Raw genomic sequence first — 25,260 nt, 5'->3', positions numbered from 1 at the left:
AACTCATCACTTAGGCTAGCCTAATAGCCTTGTTGTTTTCAACTGCGCTCTCTTACCGGTAGGCGTGGCCTCCTAGGGCAGCGAAGCAAGTGCATACTGGGAGTTGTTGTCTTTCATCCACATAAGCCAAAAATACATTTTCTGGCTTTTCTCAGCCTAGAAAGCTCCAAATTCAAAAATTTCTTCACATTTCTTCTACTTAAATGACCTATTTTAAATACACATTCATCTTCCCAGAGGTGAAGTATCCCTTTAAGTTTTGTTTTGTATAAAACCTGTCTTTACAGTGAAGTTTTGTATAAATTGTATCTTAATTTTAATCGACGTTTCATCAAACAATTGCCTAGATTTCAAAAATGAGAAGCAAATATAACAGACAATTTGATCAGGACATGGAGGTGCCGGCGCGATACTGCATTGCATGTGAACTGGAGCGCATGCGCATCTCATAAATGAATCGAAACTCAGCATATAGGCTTGAAATGTCTACTTTTAAGCAAAACAATTCAAAACAAATAGAAACAGAAGACTCTCTTATGTAATCCGTATAAAATGTGCATTGCTCTCTATAGGCACATTCACTACATTTGGACATTTTTGTGTAATTATATTTATTAAACGTGTTGAATACTTTCCAAACCGTTACTTATAGTATTATAAATGTTATATATATAGTATTATAAATTCAGACGTTCATGATATAAAAAATTAAACAAATTAAACATATTAGAATAACTTTTAAAATGGAGTGAACAGCCCACAGCAGTTTTTCCCGTGAGCGGGAATGGAAAACCCGGAGTGGACTCGGAGCGGAGTGATTACAGAAGGAGTGCAGAGAGGAACGTGCTGTCGCTCCACTCCAGGCTTTATCACATCCCCCTCAGCAGGGTGAATACACCTCGTCTTTCCTTCATTTAAGACCTATTCAAACTGAAATTAAGACATTTATTACACTATTTGAGAAATGTACGCATATGTGCAGCCTTAAAATTATGAAAAGTGAATTTAAGACATAAGGACAGGGGTTATGGCCAAATATGATATGGCTGATATGGCCAAAAATAGTAAAAAAAAAAAATCCATATCATACAATATCAATATTATGCTTTCCAAAATATTTCTTTGACCTTGAGAATGAATGTAAACATTTAAACTTGTTTGTTCACAATTAAACTCCACAGAAATGTTTTCATTGTCAAATAAGGGTACGTTTACACGACAACGATGCGCTTAAACGGACACATTTTTCCTTTGAGTTTTCCGCGTGCAGACGACATCATCGTCAAAACGATCCCCATTCACACGGATCTGCGAAAACGACAAAAACGCTGTATTCTGCTGCCAGACCAGTAGATGGCGATGAAACACTGTAGACTGAACACGAAATACGCATGTGCACGACGTCATCGTCTTCAGAGATTCAAGTTTTTGTTGTTTACAAAAGCAAAGTTTAACCTGATAAAAAATAAATACAAAATTTTAAGTTATCCGTGTTATATTTCATATGCAATAACAATGTGGACTTTTACAAAGATCCGTTTGGCCATGAACTTTTAAATGCATCGTTATGCATGAATATGAGGAGAGTCTCCGCATGAAAGATCCGCGACTGCAGATCAACGTGCTTCTGCATTTCTCTCCGATAGGAAACTAAATGTGGAGGATTTTATCTTTGACAAGATGATTGACAGGTCAGTTTACCGTGACAGGATGATTGACAGGTCAGTTTACTGTGACAGGATGATTGACAGGTCAGGATGATTGACAGGTCAGTTTACTGTGACAGGATGATTGACAGGTCAGTTTACTGTGACAGGATGATTGACAGGTCAGTTTACTGTGACAGGATGATTGACAGGTCAGTTTACTGTGACAGAATGATTGACAGGTCAGTTTACTGTCACAGTGCAACCGTTAAAAGACGCATGAGTGTATGACGTGAGTTTCTCCCAAAGCGTGTCTACTCTTCTGCTACTCACTCAAAAGTATCTACTTTCTTCACAAGAAGAGGACACACTTTTAGGGTGTAGTGTAAGTAGGCGGACTGAGATGCAGCACATGTCTTTATGAGCGAGTCATTGAATCATTCACTCAAACCAATCTTGTTTTTGAAAATTCATTCAAAAGAATTATATATATTTTTAAATGGACTACAGCCACGGTTGTCAAACTGGGGTACGCGTACCCCCAGGGGTACGTGGACTGATTTCAGGGGGTACGCGGAAAAAGATCTAAGGCCGGCGACACACTGGCTGCGTGGCGCGAGCGTCTCAGCTGCGTGGCGTGTCCGTTTTTATTTCGGGTCCCATGTTAACAGGTTAGAGTTTGCACACTGCCTGTGTGACACACGCGTCTCAAGCGCGGCTCGAGCCGTGCGGAAAACGCGTGCATGCTAGAAATAGAACCGACGCCTATTTTTCACGCGACACGCAAGCGTGTTGGAAGCGTTTCCAGGCAAAATAGAGTAGGAAAATATGTTTATATGTCATTTTGACACGAATACATATTAATAAATGTCATTTTGATGTTTGAAAGTGTCTAGGGTTTGACATAAATGCAAATATTTTGTAATGTAAAAAAATATGATCGATTTTCAAATACTGCACCTGTCAATACAGAACGAAATATATTCAATAGCCTATTTTGCCGTCAACATATATAACATACATCTTTTCCTACTCTATTTTGCCTGGAGGCGCTTCCAACACGCTTGCGTGTCGCGTGAAAAATAGGTGTCGGTTCTATTTATTAAGACCAAGTATAGGTACAGACTGTTTGTGGAAAATAATCTAAGACTGAAACTGTCCCCAATTCGGCCTAACATCGCTGCATTATTTAAGAACATCCAGGCACATCCCTCACATTGATTAAACTGGTGATGTGGATGGAGAGGTGGTAGGCCTATTCTGTGTGGTTTACTACAATTTAGTTTACTGTTTACTATTTAGTTTACTATTGTTTATGTGTTCTCTTTTTTATTATTATTTTACAGCAGAGAAGTTAAGAAAATATACAATGTTATCATATGTGAAAAGCAATACTTATCAGTATGTGAAAAGTTAACAATAGCTTTAATGAGATGTTGGATATGTGTTGTAGGCCTATTGTGTGTGAGATTGGGTGCATACATCTCACTTTTGATGAGATTTGTATCATATGTTTATGATTCTATTCACTATTCTCGACAAAATTGATAAAAATAAATATTAATAAAAAAAATTAAAAAAATGTGTTAACAATTGGTGGTGTTGGGGGTACTCCGGAAGATCTATAATGTCTCAGGGGGTACATGCCTGTTAAAAGTTTGGGAACCACTGGACTACAGCAATAAACATGTAGTCAGAACCTCTAGTAAAGTACATGTTATTTTGCTTCGTTGTCTATTCAGAATCATGATCTCGATTTAAAAAAAAAATCCTGAATCTCAGTTTATCCAGAATCGTGCAGCTCTAATAGACACAGAGGAATAATGTGTGTAATGTTTCGCACCTGGGGAACGCGGTGACTGTGAGGAGAGTCTGGTTCAGATCGAGCACAGATGACGCCTCTCTCCTCCTCTTCCCCATGTTGTCCTCGACGGTGTTGAACTCCGACATCGAGCCCCCGTACGGCTGTCCCGGCGTGCCTTCGATCATGTAGCTGCCATACTCCGGCCTCCACAGCGTCGGGTGGCTGAACACACACACAAACACACACACACACACACACACACACACACACTTCAAGATCAATATTCTGTCTCTTTATGAAAAGGAACTTATAAATGTGAATTACTAGCAAAGCAATTCATTTCATGAATATATCATAAATTCAATAAATTAGTGTATTAGTGACTTCCATTACATGCTTGATCTAGTAATGTAAAGTAATGGTCAACACAACAGACAATGGCCAATAATGATGTAAAGAGAGCGCTGTGGGCCAATGGGCATTGAGGCTAATAACATTACAATAAAGCAGTCGAAACACAGACTGAAGAGAAACCTAAAATTTTGAAAGTCACTGAAATATCTGACATCATACATTACGCAATTATTAGAGTTTGGATTCTAATGTTTGGAAAATTCAGAAATTTCCTGAATTAATTTATTTTTCATATTTAATTTTAATGGTTAAATTAAATGTTAGTAATCAAAAAGCATGTCTAAACAATTCATGAAACTTACACAATTTATCAACAAACTATAAAAAAAAAAATAATTAGGGCCCTATTTCTTCTCAATAATCCCCATAATTCTGTGTTTTTCACTTTCAATTTTATGGATTCTATTTTAATGGTTTGATTACATTTTAATAATCAAAAAGCATGACTAATCAACTGAATTTATAAAACTTTCCTTCGATCGTGTAGCTGCATGTAGTTCTCCGACTCCGGCCTGCATTTCAAGATCAATATTCTGTCTCTTTATGAAAAGGAACTTATAAATGTGAATTACTAGCAGAAGCACTTCATTCAATCCATTATGCATCGGTAGATAAATGAGCACTAGTGTATTAGTGACTTCCATTACATGCTTGCTCTAGTAATGTAAAGTAATGGTCAACACAACAGACAATGGCCAATAATGATGTAAAGAGAGCGCTGTGGCCAATGGGCATTGAGGCTAATAACATTACAATAAAGCAGTCGAAACACAGACTGAAGAGAAACCTAAAATATTGAACGTCACTCAAATATCTGACATCATACATTACGCAATTATTAGAGTTTGGATTCTAAAGTTTGGAAATTAAATAAATCTGAAATTTCCACACAAAAAATTATAATTCTGGACTCATTTTAATGGTTAAATTAAATGTTAGTAATCAAAAAGCATGTCTAAACAATTTATGAAACTCATTCAATTTAACAAACTATTAGTTCTGTTTTAGAAGTGTTAAAATTTAAATGTAAAGCATTTAAAATTTTATTGAATCCATTTTAATGGTTTGATTACATTTTAATAATCAAAAAGAATCAATTGAATTCATTAAACTTAAAAAATTACTTTTTTTGTTGTCAGAAATGCCGTTTGTTTTTGTTTTTTTGGGGGATTTATAATTTAGCCTAATGCAAATTCGTTATCAAAAATGGTGGTAATCAATGGAATAAAACATAAGCAATTTATTAAACCTTTCAAAATGTAATCAAAAGGAAATTAAACAATTCCTTTTATTTTTTTAACCTTATGACGGGTTGCCGTGAAGACCTATGAGTTTCTGTGTGTAAATATGTGTGTTATATAGTCTTTTTGAGCTTTAACACTCACAGACACTAGTAGTCCATGTCATGATCTGAATAATTATACAACCCTAAGTTTGATTTATTCATCCAGAATTTGCAGAATTCCACAGTAAATGTCATTTTTCCGACTGGATTCCATCAGTGTTTTTCCACACGGTGGAACATGTCAGTGTCCGGCTCATGCGGGCGTTGTGAACGGGATCATCGATGTGAAGTGTAAAGTGCTGTGACACTCTTCAGTGTGTGCAGTAGAGAGGCAGTAATGAGGAATGCCACTCTCTCGTTTCCCAGTGTGTGCTGATATTGCCCTGAGCTACAGATACACAACATCAGGACAACATCATAAAGGTCACATTCCTCACTCCTATACAACTCATCAAACTTCAAATCATGCGGATCCTGTCCAAACTAACCTCTGATGAGCCTGTCATTTAAACAAAAGAAAGATTTAAGCGTCCCTATTATACATTTTTAAACATATTTTCTTTCATGTCGTGTGTAATAGAGCTGTTCGAGAATGTAAAAGATCTGTAAAGTTTCAGAGATCAAAGTTCACATAAACTGAGTTGTCGTCTCCTAAAAGAAAGATTCAATTCTGAACTGAAACGAGTCGTCAGTAATTCAGTCTCACTTCCTGATGAACCGGTGTAGGTTTGTAATTAATTTGCATAATGCCCGCCTCTGGTCTTGATTGGCTCTTAGCTCCGCCCTCAAACACTGTAGTTTACCTGAGACTGGAAGAGTTTGGTTCGTGTTGTTCACACTTTGATGACATTGATACGGTAAAACCCACGCCATCGTTACTGTTCGTATCACTGGATATCGAGAGCTCAGATTCAGATATGATAATGAGCGTTTGCTTTCTGACCAATCAGAGCAGAGCAGCTCTCAGAGAGGCGGGGCTTAGAGAGATTGAATCCTTTATCGAAGCGTTTCAGACACTGAGAGAAAAGAGCTGATGCTGCAGTGGAGATTATGAGTTAAATAAAGTGGTTTTTGACTATGGATGCGTTTAAACCTGTTGTAGGAGACTTTAAAATAGCACAGTTGGGGCAAGTCTAATCAAAGGGAGAGGAACAGTAAACACAAAAGATACTATCGATCTTGTTGACCAGTTAAACACATGCATAAAAGAGGGATTGGCTGCAAGTCTTTACAGTTAAAGAGTACAAAAGGTCAAACCAGCTAATAAATCAAATAAATCAACAATGGGGACAAACCCTTTTTATCCCGGCTTTACACAGTTGCAGATAAACCTGCTATTACTGAAGTCATGATTGTGAGGAGCCTGTAACAAACCTCTGAGTATGTGAACAAAATAATTAGTGATGCACGATATATCGGTATCAACCGATAATATATGAAGAGCTCTTTTCCAAAACGTGATAAACGCCATAAAAAAAAAAAAAGAGCTTGTCATGTCATTTAGCTGTGTACTGAACCTCTTCACGGCTCCATCAACGTTTCATACCAAATCGCTAAATTTCCTTGTTTAAAATGTACTGCAAGATGCAGATTCTTTCCAAACCGCGATAAGCGCCGAACCTATTTTTAGCCTAAACGCGATACATCTTCTGGACTAATCAGAAATCTCTCTCTCTCTCGCTCTCAAATCACTCGTGCGTATCGCGCCAGACGCTCAATTCGCCTCATTCGCGCCGCAGGACCTCCAGATGCCCGTAAACGCATCTTTACATTGACTTAACATGAAAATCACTTGCGCCAGACGCTCTATTCGCGTTTGGTGTGAACGCCACTCACCCACTCTCTCACTCACACAAGGTCATGTCGTGATTTGTTTTATGTAAAGTGGACAACGGTGCTACTTTTTATGGGTTCGACACTTTACTGAATGCCAATGTATTTATTACTGACTTTTTTCTTCTTCTTTTTTAAGACAAATCATCAATTTTGGGGGAAAATGTATGGATTTATAGCGTTTTGAAAAAAAAAAAGATGGATTTATAGCATTTTGAAAAAAATAAATAAAATAACTTTGAATTTATCATCAACAATATTGTTGTTTGATTTAATAATCATTGTTCAACATGTTCAGACTGAGACAAAAAAAACATTTTAACAGGATAAATTGAATATTCACAAAATGTGTGGGTCTAGGTAAAAAAAGTAATTTTCCTGAAAACTATTTAAATTTATAGCGTTTTGGAAAAGAGCTCCTCATATGATCATTTTTAATGTTATCGGCTCGATAAGAAGATTTGGCCGATATATTAAAGCCGATAAATAATGTATTATTTCCTTCAGCTGAGACACTTCAGATGTGCAACTGTTCAACATGATGGTTTTGAACTGCTTGAAATATGATTGGAATCACTTCAGAAAGGAAAATATGGTTCAGTGCAACATGTCCAGCACAAGTCTGTCATATCGGCCACATAACATTATAATGAGAACATATGATTGTGTGTTTAGGACAGGGCTTTAAAATGGAGACTTTTGTTTTTGTAATCAGGCTCTCAAAAAATTATATACAAATTTAGATTTAGATTTATCGGCCGATATATCGGTTATCGGCTTCCAAATATAAAGAATTATCGGTTATCGACCAAAATCTTCATATCGGTTAGGGCTGGGCGATAAAACGGTATCGGTATTTATCGACGGTACACCATTGTCGGTAACGATATAAAAAAAATTTCGATATAGCGCTCAATATTTTCATTCAAATGCACGCGCGACCACCATAACATCGCCCGACATCAAATGGCAAGCGGAATGAAAGCGGAACGAAACTGCGTTATTATTTTGTGCTCCACGGACCGTTTATCAGTTTGGACCATCAATGTCAGTGCAGCGCGAGCCGATCTTGATCAAGCGACACTGTTACTACACAGCGCTAAGAGATCCAGTAAAGAAAGCATTTGAATTCGCCACTGAAGTAATAACATCAGCGTGAGATCAAGTGAGAAACATTCAAATTTCTCCGTTATTAACGGATCAAACTACGCTGACGAGGAAACCAGGAGAAACATTGTGCCATGAATGAACTAACGTTAGTTATATTTAAGTCCATAGATCAGCAACATTCATTGTATATGGATTTAATGTACTGTAGTAACACTCACAGTAACCATGTTTGGCAGGAATAGTAAAATGCTTTCAAGTACATCACACATCTTTTTCCAGCACTTCAAAACTCAAATATTATCATATTTAAATGTTATTTTTAATGTGATGACCAAAACACATTTGTTCATCCTTCAAATATATTACCCCCATTTATAAAAGTAAACGTTTCAAGATGTAGGGAAAACTCAGACTTATTTAAAAATAACTTTTCTTTTTAATAATATATTTTTTTTAAATCAAGGAAATTTCTTTGGCATTTCTTTCTTTTTGCTGTATCTCAAAATGTACCTAACCGTGACACCACTGTGTCGTAAGGAACCGTTCCACCCCTACTTATTACAGATGTTGATCTACCTCAAAGTTTGCCTTGATTTTTCTACGTTTACACTTTTATATTGCACTTTGCACACATTTTATAACATTTTAAGTTCAAGAGTTTCTTTAACACTTACTTTTTTATCTTAATATAAGACATAAAGAAGATATTTTTTTTTGACTTTTTTTTTTTGACTGCTAAAACTAAAATAATTAGTTGTTTGCCTTAATGTGGATAAATAAAATAAAAAAACAGTGGTTTAAATTCAAACTTTTCTACTTGTCTTAAAAAAAAAAGGTTCTAAATTTTTTTTAATAATTATCGATACCGAACGATATGAAACATTATATCGTGATAATTTTTTTAGCTATATCGCACAGCCCTAAAATCGGTGCATCCCTAAAAATAAAAAACTTTTTTTGGGGGGTCATCATCACACCAACATGTTCAGAATATGTTTGTGACACACTCATTTACTCACTTGGGGTTGATCTTTTCCCCCTTTTCTTGAAGGATTTCCAAAACCTCCTTCCCGTTCAGAACCAGACGGGCTTTTTCATGTTTGTCATCCATTTCCACCAACATGTACTCCACCTGCGGGATGAGTCAGACTTCTTATCATGCGGTTTATCACATTACTAATGTTGCAAAAATATTGACCACAAGTGTAAAAAATAGTTCCTGCTTTGGCTGAGGTATTATACACACATTACGTATGAGCGCATTTGCCTTGCAAACACCAACCAACAAAGATAATGCACAGTGTTTTTCTTCTTATCACATTCATAATGAAAGTAAAAACGCATTCCTAGTCGGATGCCATTCCATTCTTCGTTCCCCCCCCCCCCCCCCCCCCATTCATTTTCCCTTTTAAATCCACTAACGCCGAACAAACAAAGGATTCACCTCCTAAACCAACAGCATTCCAGCAGGTTTTATCGTAAATCCATTGACGTCTTCTGGCTGGTCAAAGGTAATGAAATGAAAAGCCATTTCAATAGGAGGTTCAGAAATCGACATTATCCTGTTGATCCTACATGAACTGCGAGTTTGCACATGCAAACACTTTTAGGCGCCTAATGTTTAGTTTAGTACTCTTTAAAGACCAGTGGACTACTGAAAGATGACTAACTGCATCCAACCAAAAGAAATGGGATTTTGCAATTGACATCTTTGCACAAAATCTGTGAACTAAAATCACTGTGTAATAGGGCAGATCTTCACATGCCTGAGCCGCTTTACACACACATCACTCACCGTCTGGACACGCCCACTCATTTCCCACAGTTTGGATAATAACCGAAACTATGAAATAGGCTAACATGGGAGAATATGAAATCAAACTAAAATATATTGTATTCGAGCTTCTTTAAAGTAGGCAAATTTCGCCTGGATCTTCAGCAAAATTTCTTAACGTGGTTTAAAGTCGCCCTGTGGTGAAAATCCAGCTTTTAATGTTGTTTATGTGGTGTTATTAATCTGCTTTAAGACAAACCATGTGTAAATTCATAAGTCGACACCATTGTTGAGTATTTTCTCCTTAAAACTGCAGTGAACCAAAGACAGTCTCAAAAACACGCTTTGAAATCGCTGGTGTTTCTAACGTCACAAACTACCTTGTAACCAATCAGATCAACATGTGATCGTCAACCAGTGGATCTCTGAGATGAGTGAGTGAGTGGAGGCGGGGCTCATTTGCATATTCATAGAACCGTACATGCTAAATGAGGCAAGGGTGTCGTGTTACATTGAAGATATTTTAAGGCATTAACATTTTTTAAATGTGTCATTTTGGTGATCAAAGATGAGTTTTAAAGGATAAAATGATTGACTACAGGGGGACTTCATCCTGGGAGTATTTTTAAACATCACTGGAGGAGGTCAAAGGTCAGCTGGACACTTGTTGCACCAGATAGTTTGTGGTTATTACACTGTTGACCTTGCCTAACCCCTTTAACTCACCCGTAACCAACCCATTCCAGCAAACCAGTCTCTAACCTCACCATATCCAGCTCAATAACAGCAAATGTTTGGGTAATACAGCATCAACACAATAAGCACATTCTCCCAGACATGTTTTTTGTTGCATTGCTGTAAAATACACACCTTATATAAAGTCTGAACTTTGCATTTCTCTACAAAACCAAGTTCAAGACTGTAAGCATTAGGATTTTAAGATCGTCCAGATAATAAAAGTGCATTAATAAACACACACACCGTGAGCTGAAGGTGCACCTGCTCACAAGCAGCATCACCACTGCTCCATTGCATCATTTAATGCAATGCAACCACGTGTTTCCCATGCATATGCAGTCATAATACATGCTTTGTGAGGCTGTAAAGTAAAGCATGCATCCTCACCTCATCTCCCCACTTCAGCACATCCTTCTGTCGCTCCTTCACCTTATTGTAGATGTTGAGGAACTGAAGGATGCCGTGCTTCCTAACGTGGTCAGCATGTTTCTTGGTCTCTTCCCAGTTGAGCGGTGAGCCTTGTGACAGCAAGCCCATATCACAAACCTACAAACCCCGGCTTATGATTATTACGGACTTCAACTCGCAACTTCTCCGCCGCCGCGTCGCGCGATCCGTGATATTGATCACCGATGATCTATAATGCGAGCGAGCGCGCGCGCTAGGCCCTTCAACGATTCGTTTTTTAAGTAGGAAATGATTCGCTTTTGTTTCCAAGCGCTTTCTCAAGGGAAGGTTTCACTGTAACTCACGTTATAACGCGCGAATAAAGCGGCCTCGAGCTGCGAGCTGTTGATATTTGATCGGAGTGCGCGAGTTATGTCAGTCCTGTCCGCGCGCACACACACTTTGCTTGCGCTGAGAACACGTGACCGTGTCGTTGCGGGCACGTCATCATGTTATGACTCAGCAATTCCTCCTTCCTCTTTGTTGTCGCTGGTGGCGATGCCGTGGTCAAGACGATAACACGCGCATCAGTGTGAATGTGCTTTTGTAATCATGACAATGCAAAATATATATATATATATATATATTGTTTAATTGCTTGTATTTTGGAATATGTTGGCTGTGAATTGTTTGGGTTATGGTTGGAGCAACACCAAGGTCAGCAACACACAACGGTTCTTTTAGGTTTTATTTTTACAACCATGAATAACGTTCCCAGAACATTCGCTGCATGATTTACCGCCACTTATACAGCACGTTCCCTATGTGTGTGTGTGTGTGTGTGTGTGTGTGTGTGTGTTTAATAACTTACACAAAACGTTCTCAATGTTTTTTTTCTATAACTATTATACAGAACATTCCCTAATGGTTATTTATTTATTTATTTGTTTTTTTAATAAACGTTAATTCCTTACACAGGACGTTCCCAAAATGGTTATTTTTCTTTCTTTCTTTCTTTCTTTCTTTCTTTCTTTCTTTCTTTCTTTCTTTCTAACCATTAATTCTCTACACAGAACGCTCCCTGATGTTTTTTGTTTGTTTTTTACAATTAATTAATTAATTAATTAATTTAATAACCATTAATTCTTTACACAGAACATTCCCTTATGGTTATTTATTTTTAATCATTAATTAATTTAATAACCATTAATTCCTTACACAGAACATTCCTTTATGGTTATTTATTTATTTTAATAACCATTAATTATTTACACGGTGACAGAACATTCCCTAATGGTTATTTTATTTTTATAATAACAATTAATTAATAACTTACACAGAATGTTCTCTAATGTTTTTTTTTTTCCTTAGTATTATTATTATTATTATTACTACTATTTTATAACAATTATACAGAATGTTTTCTAATTGTTATTTTTAGGTTTTATTCTCAGAGCCATGTCATGTTCACCCAAAAATCCTGTCATCATATACTCACCCTCATGTTGTTCCAGACCTGTATGAGCTTCTTTCTTCTGCTGAACACAGAAGAAGATATTGTGAAGGATATGGGTAACCAGACAGTTGATGAACCCCCATGTATTTTCTTTTTCATACTATGGAAGTCAATGGGGTCCATCAACTGTTTGATCACCCATATTCATCAAAATATCTTCTTTTCTGGGTGAACTATCCCTTTAAACCGTTGCTTTTATGTGACACCTGTACACAGTTTATATTGAAGAATTCAGTAATGTAAATGAGGTCAGGCCTTTATTATTAGGTCAGGAGTCACTGCAGATTCACTTTTGTCATCATCATAATTATGATTTTGCCCTGTCATACTGTCTATTATTTGCCAGCTCCAACGCCCATCGGTATGTTTACTTTGTGAACTTGAAAGTGTAAAGTCAAAGCTTTTGTACAGGTTTACTCAGTCGCTTCTGTGCCAGTAGCTGCACCAAAGAGAACTGCAAAAATAACAATGACTGTCTCTCATTGGTCAGACAAACAGGAAGGGAATCTCTCTCTCTCTCTCTCTTTAATTTTAGAAAGTTTAAAAGAACCGCATTTATCTGAAATAGAAAGCTTTTGGGTTTCACTTTATTTTGATGGTCCCCTGTTGTCTAGAAGTAACGTTGCACCTACATGTCTACTAACTCTCATTAGAGTATTAATAGAGTATTAGTAGACTCTGGCAGGAATAAGTTGACATGTTGTTGCAAAATTACTTATAGTCAGTATAATGTCTGTTGAGGAGCATCACAATAAAGAGTTATCAGATATTAAGCAGAGAGTCTACTATGTAGTTGCAAAGTTACTTATAGTCACTGTTCAAAAGGGACCATCAAAATAAAGTGTTACCAGCTTTTGTAACATTAAACAAAGTTTGGGGTCAGTAAGAATTTTTATTAAATTTTTTGGGGGAAATAAATAAAATAAATCAATACTTTTATTCATCAAGGATGAATTAAATTGATCAAAAGTTACAGTAAAGACATTTATAATCTTACAAAATATTCTATTTCAAATAAATGTTCTTTTTAACTTTCTATACATCAAAGAATCCCGAAAAAAAAAAAAAATTACACAACTGTTTTCAACATTGATAATAATAATAATATGTTTTTTGAGCATTAAATCCACATATTATACTGATTTCTGAAGGATTATGTGACACTGAAGACTGGAGTAATGATGCTGAAAATTCAGCTTTAATCACAGGAATAACTTACATTTTAAAATATATTGAAATATAACACAGTTATTTTAAATAGTTACAATATTTAGCAATATTACTGTTTTTTTGTTGTTGTTTTTTTAATCAAATAAATGCAGCCTTGGTGAGCAGAAGAGACTTCTTTTAAAAACATAAAAAATCTTACCGATCCAAGACTTTTGACTGGTAGTGTGTATATATAGTCATTGCCTGAAATAGAAAAATGTCAACAGCAACATTTCTTAAGAAGCTTTAATAAATATGCAGAGCTTTATTGTTTGACAACATGTATCACAGTATGTATATTCGAAATCCAATCCAATGATTTACATTAATAAGCAATATCTTTTTAAAGTAATAAATCAGTAGTGTGTTCAGTTATCACATTTCTGTTTCTAATCAGAACGTTAAAGTTCATGAACCATCAGGAAACAAAGCAGATGTTTGTGCTTGTCCTCGACAGTTCAGGCCAAAACTTGTTCACAATTATCTATTCATTCTGTTTTCCCCAAAAAACTAAAAATGCACTGTAAATCCTTCTATTCCCGGTTCAGTGTTCTTCACATCATTCCTCACACACTTTCTGCTTCTGTATTTTTACAGTGCAAACTGGGTTATAAACCTTTGTTATCTCCCTGCGGCCTAAAGATTAATGAATAAAGACAATGTTAGCAGGTAAAGGAGTAAAGTGAAATGAAAAACCTGGCTTATCCTACATAAATAAGCTCACATGTGTACAGTCCATGTGCGACATTAGAACATAATGCTTTAATAAGTATCTGCATTGTTTGTTAATCAAAGGAGAATGTCTAATATGTTGTAATTGCCTCATTTTGTACATTAAGGGACTAATCGAATCGTAACTGGCCCCACTTGGAAAATATGTTCCCAATGAAAATTATAACTGTAAACTCTTGATTTTACAGATATGTATCGTTTGTGTGCATTTCCTTTTCCGTAAACATTATAAACAATAATTCAACCCCCAAATCTCTCTCTCTTTCCCTGTTTCCACAACCTTTGAACCACCTTTAAATACACATTAATATATATATTTTTTTCTTTTTCAAAATGCTTCGATTTTAGACATAGTGTGTGTAAACGTCCCAAACTCATATCGAACCGCGATCCCGAAACGTGATCGAACCGCGACTTCTGTGTAGCGTTACACCCCTGCTATGTTGTGATTTGACATTCAACATTCCCAAGATTCCTATGAACTGACAATCTTAGCATCTGTGAGAAAAGCTGACCTTTAACAAATAGTAATAAAAAAATCATACTCAATTACAACTCGCAAGATTTCACCACTGCTCTCTCTCGCAGATTATATGCTAATCGGTGCGGATGAAGCAGAGCTGGCCCTCGACCCTCGTGTTTTGCGTGTGGGGATGGTGACAACGCAACATGAGATGCCGACCGTAGCCTCGGGCAATTCGTCATCCTCAGTCCAATCATTAAGATCGGGGTTAAACACCTGAATGCATTTTTTATACTTCTTCTCAATCTCGTTCCATCCACCCAGGAGGTAAATCTTGCTATTCAAGGTGGCAGCACCTGCTGTGCTCACTCCCGTCAGCAAGGGGGCGACGTAGCTCCACTGGCCCGAGTGAGGGTTGTAGCATTCAACCGGTAAGACGTCGACCCGCTCGCCACGCCCGCCCAACTGGCTTCCGCCGATAACGTAAGCACGATCTCCGACGGTCACCGAGCAATGCCATCCTCTCGGGCTGCTCAGGCTATTCTTATCCTGCCAGCTATCGGTGGACGGGTCGTAAGAACACACGGCGCGAGAGTAGGCGTTGTTAATGTAGCCGCCGCTAACCAAGATCTTGCCGTCGATAACTGTGCTGCCATGGCAACATCTAGGGACTTCCATTGAAGCTTTCATTTGCCATTGGTTCGATGAGGGAACGTAGCACTCGACGGACGCCTGACAGCCTTCAGAGTTGCGTCCCCCTACGGCGAACAGGAGGCCGTTGAAGGTGTTGAGGCTGAAATGAGTGCGCTTCTGGATCATGTTGGCCAGGTGAATCCACGTGTTGAATCGGGGGTCATATCTGAGGAGAGAAGTACTCGTGAGTGATGCATGCATCCCAGTGGACATGAGATAAAGCCATGAAATCAAAATGGACAATTCTTATTTTTATGGAATATTACAGTGTTTGTTACAAAGGATTTATCTGTGCACATCATTATTTTTTTATTTATGTTCCCTTGTAATTCCCCTCTATCTTGCAGCGATATCGGTCCTGACCCCCCCCCTCCGTTTTCAATAATAACATCGTGCACACAACATCGTTTTCAAAAAAGTCATTAACCTGCAAAAATACGCCGTCAAGCGCCATCATAACTTTGCCAAACCTATGGGCAGCAGTGTAGGGAGAAGGATAAAGCCATGCAAGCCAATCAGAATCCTCAGAATCGACAACAACGAATAACACGAGCGACTTCCTAGGGCGCTCACATGACGTTTAAGAACCTAAAACCCCGTTTCTCCCAGTTGACACGGCAACACATAACCGCCGTTATCAGAAATCTCCACTTTGGCCAGAGTTTTTAGAAATAATAGTTTTCTGTGATAAAATCGTGTAAATGAGAGGCCAAACCACAGGGAAATATCTGCGTCTTCCCTTTGTGTAAACAGGACCTCAAACTCATTCCTGGATGGCCACAGCTCTGCACAGTTTAGCTCCAACTCACGACTGGTTGGAAGTTTCTAGTAATCCTGAAGACCTTGATTAGCTGGATCAGGTGTGTTTGATTAGGGTTGGAGCAAAACTGTGCAGAGCTGTGGACTCTACCTTACAGGACCTTACAGTCTCGTGAACTTCACGATCACACTTTGTAAGTCCAAGAGACTGTAGGGTGTCCCATTTGTCATTTTAGGTTTCAGAAGGGTGCTTGCAGCAGACTTCTACCCATCAGCCCCTGTCCCAAATGGCACACTTCACGTGCACTTGCGGTCTTGTTGACATACAATTGCTGCCGCATGCACATGTCTGTTAAGGCCACTAGACCGTCTCATTTGTCATTTCAGGTTTCAGAAGGGTGTTCGCGAGCGCCCTCTTTTGCGGTCAATATGCGGCCTCGATGTGCACTTTTAAAGACGTCACGGAAGTGCGGACTCGGAGGAAGATCGCTAGAGCGGTTCCATTTGGGACAGGACCTTACCGTAGGTTGTCTTGCTTGTCATTTTAGGTTTCAGAAGGGTGACTTTCTGAAGACTTCTTCCCGACTGTTAAGTGTTAAGTGCGGACTCGTAGGAAGACTGCGAGTGTTTAGCGAGCAAACCACAACCATCCAACCAAGCCCCGCTCTACATTTGTTCTTGTTCGAGAAGACATTTCACTCAGATATACGTCACAACAGGGCGCAAGATGAGCGCAACTTTCGTTTCATGCTGACTTTAAGCTCTAGAAATGTATTTAACTCTAGAAGTGTAACATTTCAACCAGCGTTTTTTAAATAAACTTTCCCAGAGATTAAGTTCAGAGTGCGGACATCCATCCTTTTTTGTCATGCGCCTGAGCTCAATTCTATTTTGTATCAGTTGACAATAAAGCCTTTATAATAAAAAGTAGGGCTGCGCGATTCATTGATTTGGATTATTGCGATTATGAAATCGCAAAGGGTGTGATTATTTTTTATGTGCAGCTTGTCAGTGACGGACGGCTCTGTAAACGCTGCTCACTCTGAAAGCACTGCGAGTTTGAGTCGCTTATAACGTGCATTTGAAAAAGCAACACGTGTCAAACATGTTTCCAGACATGAGAAGCATTTATGAACCTCTTTTATGATTTATGAACATTTAATAACATGCCTTTACTCCAAACTCACTTCATAACCACAGTTGAGCTCATCCTTCTGTGAGATGATGTGGCTTCTTACACAGAATAAGGCAGTCGTGTGTTTATTAGTCATGTTTAATCAAAGCGTTTCAATCTTCTGTTTATTCAGATACAGATAGTATGATGGCAATAGGGATTTCCTGGAATGATGTGTGTTATCGTACTTCAGCGGCGCATGTATGTGTGTGTGAAACGCCCTCTGGTGTTCAGAGGGATATGTGGTGTGTGTGTGTGTGTGTGTGAGAGACTCTGGTGTTCAGAGGGATATGTGGTGTGTGTGTGTGTGTGTTTGTGTTAGAGACGCCCTCTGGTGTTCAGAGGGAAATGTGTGTGTGTGTGTGTGTGTGTGTGTGTGTGGTGTGTGTGTGAGAGACTCTGGTGTTCAGAGGGATATGCGGTGTGTGTGTGTGTGTGTTTGTGTTAGAGACACCCTCTGGTGTTCAGAGGGATATGTGGTGTGTGTGTGTGTGTGTGTGTGTGAGAGAGAGAGAGAGACTCTGGTGTTCAGAGGGATATGTGGTGTGTGTGTGTGTGTGTGTGTGTGTGTGTGTGTGTGTGTGTGTGTGTGTGTGTGTGTGTGTGTGTGTGTGTGTGTTTGTGTTAGAGACGCCCTCTGGTGTTCAGAGGGATATGTGTGTGTGTGTGTGTGTGTGGTGTGTGTGTGGGAGACTCTGGTGTTCAGAGGGATATGTATGGAGCTAATAATATGACAAAACGATTTGAATTTGAATTGTGTAAATTTGAATTATTTGCAAGTGAAATCTAACAAAATTGAATTTTAGGTGGTAGTTTAAATAGTTCTGAATTTGATTTTTTTAAAACGAATATTGAACATTTGAAATTTAACAAACTGAAATGTTTTTATGGCTGAATTTTATAAACATGTATTTTCCAACAGCTAGTTTTTTTTGTTCTGAATTCGTATAGTGCAAATATTCAGTTTAAAAAAATACAGATTCAAGTTTTCAAGATGAAGAAATTCGGAACTTCAAATTCAGTTTTCTAAAATTCAAGTTCAAAAATTCAAGTTCAAAAATTCAAGTTCAAAAATTCAGATCTTACAGAAAGTAGGTCACAGGTCATCCACAGGGAAGAGTAAAGGATCTCAGATAAGTCGAACAGAGCATTTTGGCTGCACTGCAGTAGTTTTCTGCCAAACGCGGTGGTGGTTCAAGAGAATCCGTGTATCTTTCGTTCAGTCGTTTTTTTATTTAATATTAAGAGTAGAAAAATGAGAAAACAGCTTGAGTATTAGATTTCTAATATTCTAGTAATAATAGTCCGCTGTTGCACGGAGCTTACAAAAATTGTGTATTGCAACTATAGGCTATATTTCATTTCCTCATCAAACAACTAGACTAACGAATGGCTCGGCACAACAGAAGAGCCCAGAAAGGGCTTTCTCTCTGAGTAGACCAGCAGTTGGTCTGAATTTGCTATAGCCTATTTTCCGGACTGTATAGGCTAAGTCACGTTTTATGAAACACGCTGTGATTTATTCCAAAGTGACTCTGGCATATATAATGCATTTAACATTAAATAATATAAATGTTGACTTTCAAAAGTAGGCGCGCCAAGAAGGCTATTCTCTGTATTTTGGTTCATTTTTGGTGAGCGCCAGAAAGATCTAAAGAGACCGAGACGTGCTAAAGCAGCGCATCATGTTGTTTTATTTATTTTTCAATGGCATTATATTTTGTAGTCATTTTGAATGTATACAAATAAAAATATACATTTTACTGTTTCGAATTATGTCATATTATCTGTATAGTTATTTCCCAGCAGTGGAACAAATCCAAGTGATGGCGCTCGCGCATCGCGCTCTCACACAACATACTTTCAGACCTGACGTTACTACTTCATATCGCAGACTGTTCATTATCAAAATGAAACACAGTCAACCAAACATATAAAAAGTTATTCTGCCTAATTTTATTGGTCTGTTGTACAATATAAAGGGCAAGCTGTGCCGCACACAGTCCTACTCCAAACATTTCCCTTGCTGTGAAGACGCTGATTTAGCCTATACGTGTATTTTGGGATTCGACTGAAGTATGACGCCTTCTTTATATTAATAGTTAGCATCCACGTGTTACATTGCAAATATGAAAACTTTTGACTGAATGAGAGATGCGCGACCGTTTCGATTTAAATAAATTTGTTTAGGCTTGGCGTTTAAAATAGGCTAAATGTTGTTTGTAATAAAGGGCACAATATAGCCTCTTTTATAGGCTATGTAGCCTATATTATTTTATTAGGCCTATACATGGCTACTTATTTTTCATTCTTGTTGTTTTTTCTTGGTGGAGACCATTTGGGCAAAAAACAAACAAAAAAACATATTGTGTTCATTACCCCCACCCACATTTGGGCTTAATCACTGTTATAATTAGGGGTTCCTTGGAAATGTATTTAGGTGTAGACAAAATCAGTTATGTTTATTTCATAAATATGAACGCATCTCCCGGACACTAGCCGTTAGTCTACTTCCTTGGCCTATTTTTTTAGCTGGCCAATTCTCAAAATCTGTGTGGAAAAGCTGCGGAGCTTTTTTTTTTTTATTCTTTTTTATTCTTATTTATTTTGGAAGTTTAGTTGCCATAGAAAATAACACAGTTTTGTTTAACATCAATTGATACTCAATATTAATGGAATAAATAAATGTAATGTCAGAGAATGCACAAAGCGCATCCTTTTGAGATGTAAATTACAATACATTTTAATTTAAATAAAACACAAAAGGCCTAGCTACATCATAAAACTCAGAAGATGATGTATTTTAATATATTATATTATAATACAAATAAAAAGGCGTCATACTTCAGTCGAGTCCCAAAATACACGTAGCCTAGGCTATAGGCTAAATCAGCGTCTTCAAGGGAAATGTTTGGAGTGTAGGCTACTGTGTGCGGCACAGCTTGCCTTTTATATTGTACAACAGACCAATTAAATTAGGCAGAATACCTTTTTATATGTTTGTTTGACTGTGTTTCATTTTGATAATGAGCAGTTTGCGATATGAAGCATCACTTGGATTTGTTCCACTGCTGGGAAATAACTTAATACTTTGTTATTTATAGTCAATTTGTGTACATTCAAAATGACTACAAAATATAATGCCATTGAAAAATAAATAAAACAACATGATGCGCTGCTTTAGCACGTCTCGGACTCTTTAGATCTTTCTGGCGCTCACCAAAAATGAACCAAAATACAGAGAATAGCCTTCTTGGTGTGCCTACTTTTGAAAGTCAACATTTATATTATTTAATGTTAAATGCATTATATATGCCCGAGTCACTTTGGAATAAATCACAGCGTGTTTCATAAAACGTGACTTAGCCTATACAGTCCGGAAAATAGGCTATAGGTTATAGCAAATTCAGACCAACTGCTGGTCTACTCAGAGAAAAAGCCCTTTCTGGGCTCTTCTGTTGTGCCGAGCCATTCGTTAGTCTAGTTGTTTGATGAGGAAATGAAATATAGCCTATAGTTGCAATACACAATTTTTGTAAGCTCCGTGCAACAGCGGACTATTATTACTAGAATATTAGAAATCTAATACTCAAGCTGTTTTCTCATTTTTCTACTCTTAATATTAAATAAAAAAACGACTGAACGAAAGATACACGGATTCTCTTGAACCACCACCGCGTTTGGCAGAAAACTACTGCAGTGCAGCCAAAATGCTCTGTTCGACTTATCTGAGATCCTTTACTCTTCCCTGTGGATGACCTGTGACCTACTTTCTGTAAGATCTGAATTTTTGAACTTGAATTTTTGAACTTGAATTTTTGAACTTGAATTTTAGAAAACTGAATTTGAAGTTCCGAATTTCTTCATCTTGAAAACTTGAATCTGTATTTTTTTAAACTGAATATTTGCACTATACGAATTCAGAACAAAAAAAAACTAGCTGTTGGAAAATACATGTCTATAAAATTCAGCCATAAAAACATTTCAGTTTGTTAAATTTCAAATGTTCAATATTCGTTTAAAAAAAATCAAATTCAGAACTATTTAAACTACCACCTAAAATTCAATTTTGTTAGATTTCACTTGCAAATAATTCAAATTTACACAATTCAAATTCAAATCGTTTTGTCATATTATTAGCTCCATAGATATGTGGTGTGTGTGTGTGTGTGTTTGTGTTAGAGACGCCCTCTGGTGTTCAGAGGGATATGTGGTGTGTGTGTGTGTGTGTGTGTGTGTGTGTGTGTGTGTGTGAGAGAGAGAGAGACTCTGGTGTTCAGAGGGATATGTGGTGTGTGTGTGTGTGTGTGTTTGTGTTAGAGACGCCCTCTGGTGTTCAGAGGGATATGTGTGTGTGTGTGTGTGTGTGTGGTGTGTGTGTGAGAGACTCTGGTGTTCAGAGGGATATGTGGTGTGTGTGTGTGTGTGTGTGTGTGTGTGTGTGTGTGTGTGTGTGTGTGTGTGTGTGTGTGTGTGTGTGTGTGTGTGTGTGTGTGTTTGTGTTAGAGACGCCCTCTGGTGTTCAGAGGGATATGTGGTGTGTGTGTGTGTGTGTGTGTGTGTGTGAGAGAGAGAGAGAGAGAGAGAGAGACTCTGGTGTTCAGATGGAGCAGCATTTACTACCGATCAGCCGCTGCACTGACAAACTGCACATAAAAATGACAGCCTTTGCCAAATCGCGTGCGGTTTGATTTCGATTAATCGTGCAGTCCTACTAAAAAGGATGTAAAATCTTACCTGCTGAAATTGCTGACGGCATGTTTTGCTTGGTTCCTCGCATCGTTCTGGTCTTCACCACCGGCCACGTAAAGGAACCCATCCAAAACAGCCACGCACTGATTGAAGCTCTTCGCGGGCATCTCCGTCAGCTTGTTCCAGACATTGTCTTCATCTCTGTAGAGAATGTCCTTGCTGAGGGATTTCTCGGTGAGCGCAGGCCGTCCACCCACCGTGAGCAGAACCCGTAGGCCTCCGCGGACCTTGGTTCTTCTGGACTGCAAGATGTTCTGCTGGAATGGCAGCAGGTGGTAATTCATGGCATCCACCAAAAGACGGTGGCACTCAGAATCTTGCATCATCCTGGGAACGTTTTGTACGTGACTGACAAGGTCCTGAGGTAAGATCGTACCAAAGCGAATGTTGGACAGGAGATCGGGCGCGTACTTCAGCCTCTTCTCGTCGAAGTCCAGCCACTTGATCGCGATCTGGAAAGCCGTGAGCTCAGAAGGCAATTGAAGGGAGTCGTCCATGAGAAATTCGCTGATTTGCTCGTAGGTGAGTTTCAGGAACTGTTCCATTTCAGAGAACTCAATAAAGTTCTCCCGCATGAACTTCTGAGCAGCTTCTTTCGTCTCTTTCAGATTGTAAGTGTCGGCGATGTTCACAACATACATGCAGTTTTCCACGCTAGTCTCCCGCATTAAGAAATCGCTGCACATCTTCACTAAAGTATGGATCTGCAACAGCAAGGCTGCTGAGATAGTGCTACCAATTGTGTAGAGCGACAAGGTGAGTTTTCCAGAATAGGCATATGTGATGATTGTAGCCAGACCAACCGGGGACAAATCACTGAGCTCGATCTTCTTGAGGGATGGATCCTTCCTGAGCATGGTTTGGATGTACTCGCTGCAAGAAGCCATCACAACCTTGTGAACTTCAAAAGACTTGGACTTGGTTGCGACAGTCAGATCGCAGAGAAAGCTGTCTTGCCTCATGTGGCCAAGACCCTCCAAGAGATTTGGTGCATAGACGGGGTCGGTGACCTCCGTTGAGATACAACTAAAGCCATTTCCACATTCCAGGAGAGTGTTGAGCCCATTGATTTTGTTGGTGGGACTGTCCTCTACCATAATGGTCATTTCATTGATATCAGCTTTGTTCTTCTTGGCAGTCTTGTTCTTTTTGGGTGCCATGACTGTAGTGATGGGTCACAGCCAAGACCTAATTTTGACACAAATAGAGCACATTTTAACCATTTATATAAAGGATGTTAACCAATACCCAGGACTGGGTGGACCAAACGTAATAGCTCAAGAATCGATTTTTGAAAAAGCCTTATTCACTGACCATATAAAAATAGAAGGTTAGGATGTGTCCACCTAAATGTGCATAGTGGTTGCAGACTTGGCCCAAATTTAGGGGCTGTTTACACGACACCATTTTCAACTAAAAACGTAAAACTTTTTATGCGTTTTGGCCGTTCGTTTACAGCCCTTCCATTTTCAATTTCCTTTAATCAATCAGACCCCTACGGAGGCTCTAAAGGGACATTGTGATGGAAAAAAAATATGAGATGGGAGAAAAATTATATATTCCAAAGCTTTTGAGATTCCGAGAAACTTTGCGTTCACTCTCAAAGAATTCGAAATGCAAAGTTTTGGGGGAGTGCAAAACATTTGGGAGAGAATGCAAAAGCATTAGAATTAATTTTTAAGCCCATCTCATATTTCTTTCCCCATCACTATGTTCCTTTAAATTTTACAATTTATCAGCAATAAAAAAACAACTTCTCAACATTCTCATAATGAACCAGTCGGACACTTTTCTCATGTTGGATAGTTCACCCAAAAATTAAACCAAACAAGTTGATGGTCCCCATAAGACTTGCATAGTATTTTTTTTCCTTATTATGGAAGTCTATGGGGTCCAAAACCTGTTTGGTTGCACACATTCTTTAAAATATCTTGTTCACCAGAAGAAAGAAATTCATACAGATTTGGAACAACATAAGGGTGAGTAAATGACGACAGCATTTTATTTTTTGGATGAACTATCCCTTTAACAAATAGAGTCACTCTAACAAGAAGCGAAAAAACAAACAAACAGAAAAATAGGTAAACCAAAAGTCATCTAAGAAGTGTAAAGCTTTATACAGCTTTATAGTTGTTATCGCAGCATATCACCTCGGCATTCCTCTCTTTGCATCTGTCACAAGTTATCACAACTATGGCCAAGAATAGAAAGGCTGTGTTTCATTGCTGTTCCTTTTATAGACTCGAAGTCACTGGAACCCATTTGTCCTTTCAGCACCAACACTTTTTTCTTTTCTTTTTTATCAGTGTAAAAATGTAATAATGTATACTCCGAAGGATCTATAAGTGCTGTCTTTGGACTAGGTTCGCACACACATGTATATGTGTGTGTGTGACTTTAATGACTTTAAATAACCCAGAACACTCTGATCTGACACCTATAACGCAACTCCCAAGAGCCATCAACTCAAGAACCCCACAAAGCCAAGCTTGTGAAGAAGATGCTCTTTGTTGAAACCATGTTGTTGCAAAGAACCACCGAAAACGTTTAGTATAAAGACAATAATGAACTTACCGATGTCGAGATGAAGTGGGTGCTGGAGAAGGACAGACTTGCACCCCTAAGTTGGTGTGCAAGAGAGAGAGAGAGAGAGAGAGAGAGAGAGAGAGAGAGAGAGAGAGAGAGAGAGAGAGAGGTGTCCCGTCAGAGGAACACACAGCAGAGTAACTCCTCCTCTAAAGGTGATTGCGCAAATGTGCTCCGTTAATTCAGCAACAGGTCAGAATTACACAAACATAAAGGCGTGAAGGAGAGCGTTTGGTGGACTCGCATTCTGTCAGGCAGAAGGATAAACATTAAAACACATCAAAAAGAAAAAGCAAGACGTGTGTATTTGTGGATGAACGGATCAGAACAGGCTCCAGAAGCGTTCTCTACCTTTTCTTCAGAAGGTTAATTTACTTTTTAACTT

At 38.3% G+C, this 25,260-nt stretch overlaps 2 protein-coding genes across 2 annotated transcripts in view; both read right to left on the bottom strand.

The window, feature by feature from the left end:
* gclc (glutamate-cysteine ligase, catalytic subunit) overlaps positions 1-11,465 on the bottom strand; it is a 39,316-nt gene extending 27,851 nt beyond the window's left edge. The window contains exons 1-3 of the mRNA XM_082153896.1: positions 10,992-11,465; positions 9,112-9,224; positions 3,490-3,672 (exon numbers count right to left, since the gene is read on the bottom strand). Of these exons, the coding sequence (XP_082010022.1) occupies positions 3,490-3,672; positions 9,112-9,224; positions 10,992-11,141 (446 nt within the window). The 5' untranslated portion in view covers positions 11,142-11,465. The remainder of the gene's footprint in view (positions 1-3,489; positions 3,673-9,111; positions 9,225-10,991) is intronic.
* A 2,123-nt stretch (positions 11,466-13,588) lies between these two features.
* Positions 13,589-25,030, bottom strand: klhl31 (kelch-like family member 31). The gene is made up of 3 exons (XM_082153895.1): positions 24,864-25,030; positions 22,275-23,477; positions 13,589-15,770 (listed from the first exon to the last, which is right to left on the bottom strand). The coding sequence occupies exons 2-3, from the start codon at positions 23,447-23,449 to the stop codon at positions 15,038-15,040; spliced, it is 1,908 nt and encodes a 635-aa protein (XP_082010021.1). The 5' UTR covers positions 23,450-23,477; positions 24,864-25,030; the 3' UTR covers positions 13,589-15,037.
* Between the last annotated feature and the right edge of the window lie 230 nt (positions 25,031-25,260).

This window comes from Leuciscus leuciscus (assembly GCF_965113295.1).
Source record: "Leuciscus leuciscus genome assembly, chromosome: 22".
NCBI classification, from domain to species: domain Eukaryota; kingdom Metazoa; phylum Chordata; class Actinopteri; order Cypriniformes; family Leuciscidae; genus Leuciscus; species Leuciscus leuciscus.
This window is presented reverse-complemented; position numbering and strand designations above follow the sequence as displayed.

Bases quoted from the DNA above. Each gene is read 5' to 3' on its own strand.
- klhl31 (XM_082153895.1), bottom strand. From the start codon at position 23,449: ATGGCACCCAAAAAGAACAAGACTGCCAAGAAGAACAAAGCTGATATC. The intron at 15,771-22,274 runs GTAAGATTTTAC...TTCTCTCCTCAG, and splicing joins GCCGTCAGCAATTTCAGCAG to ATATGACCCCCGATTCAACA.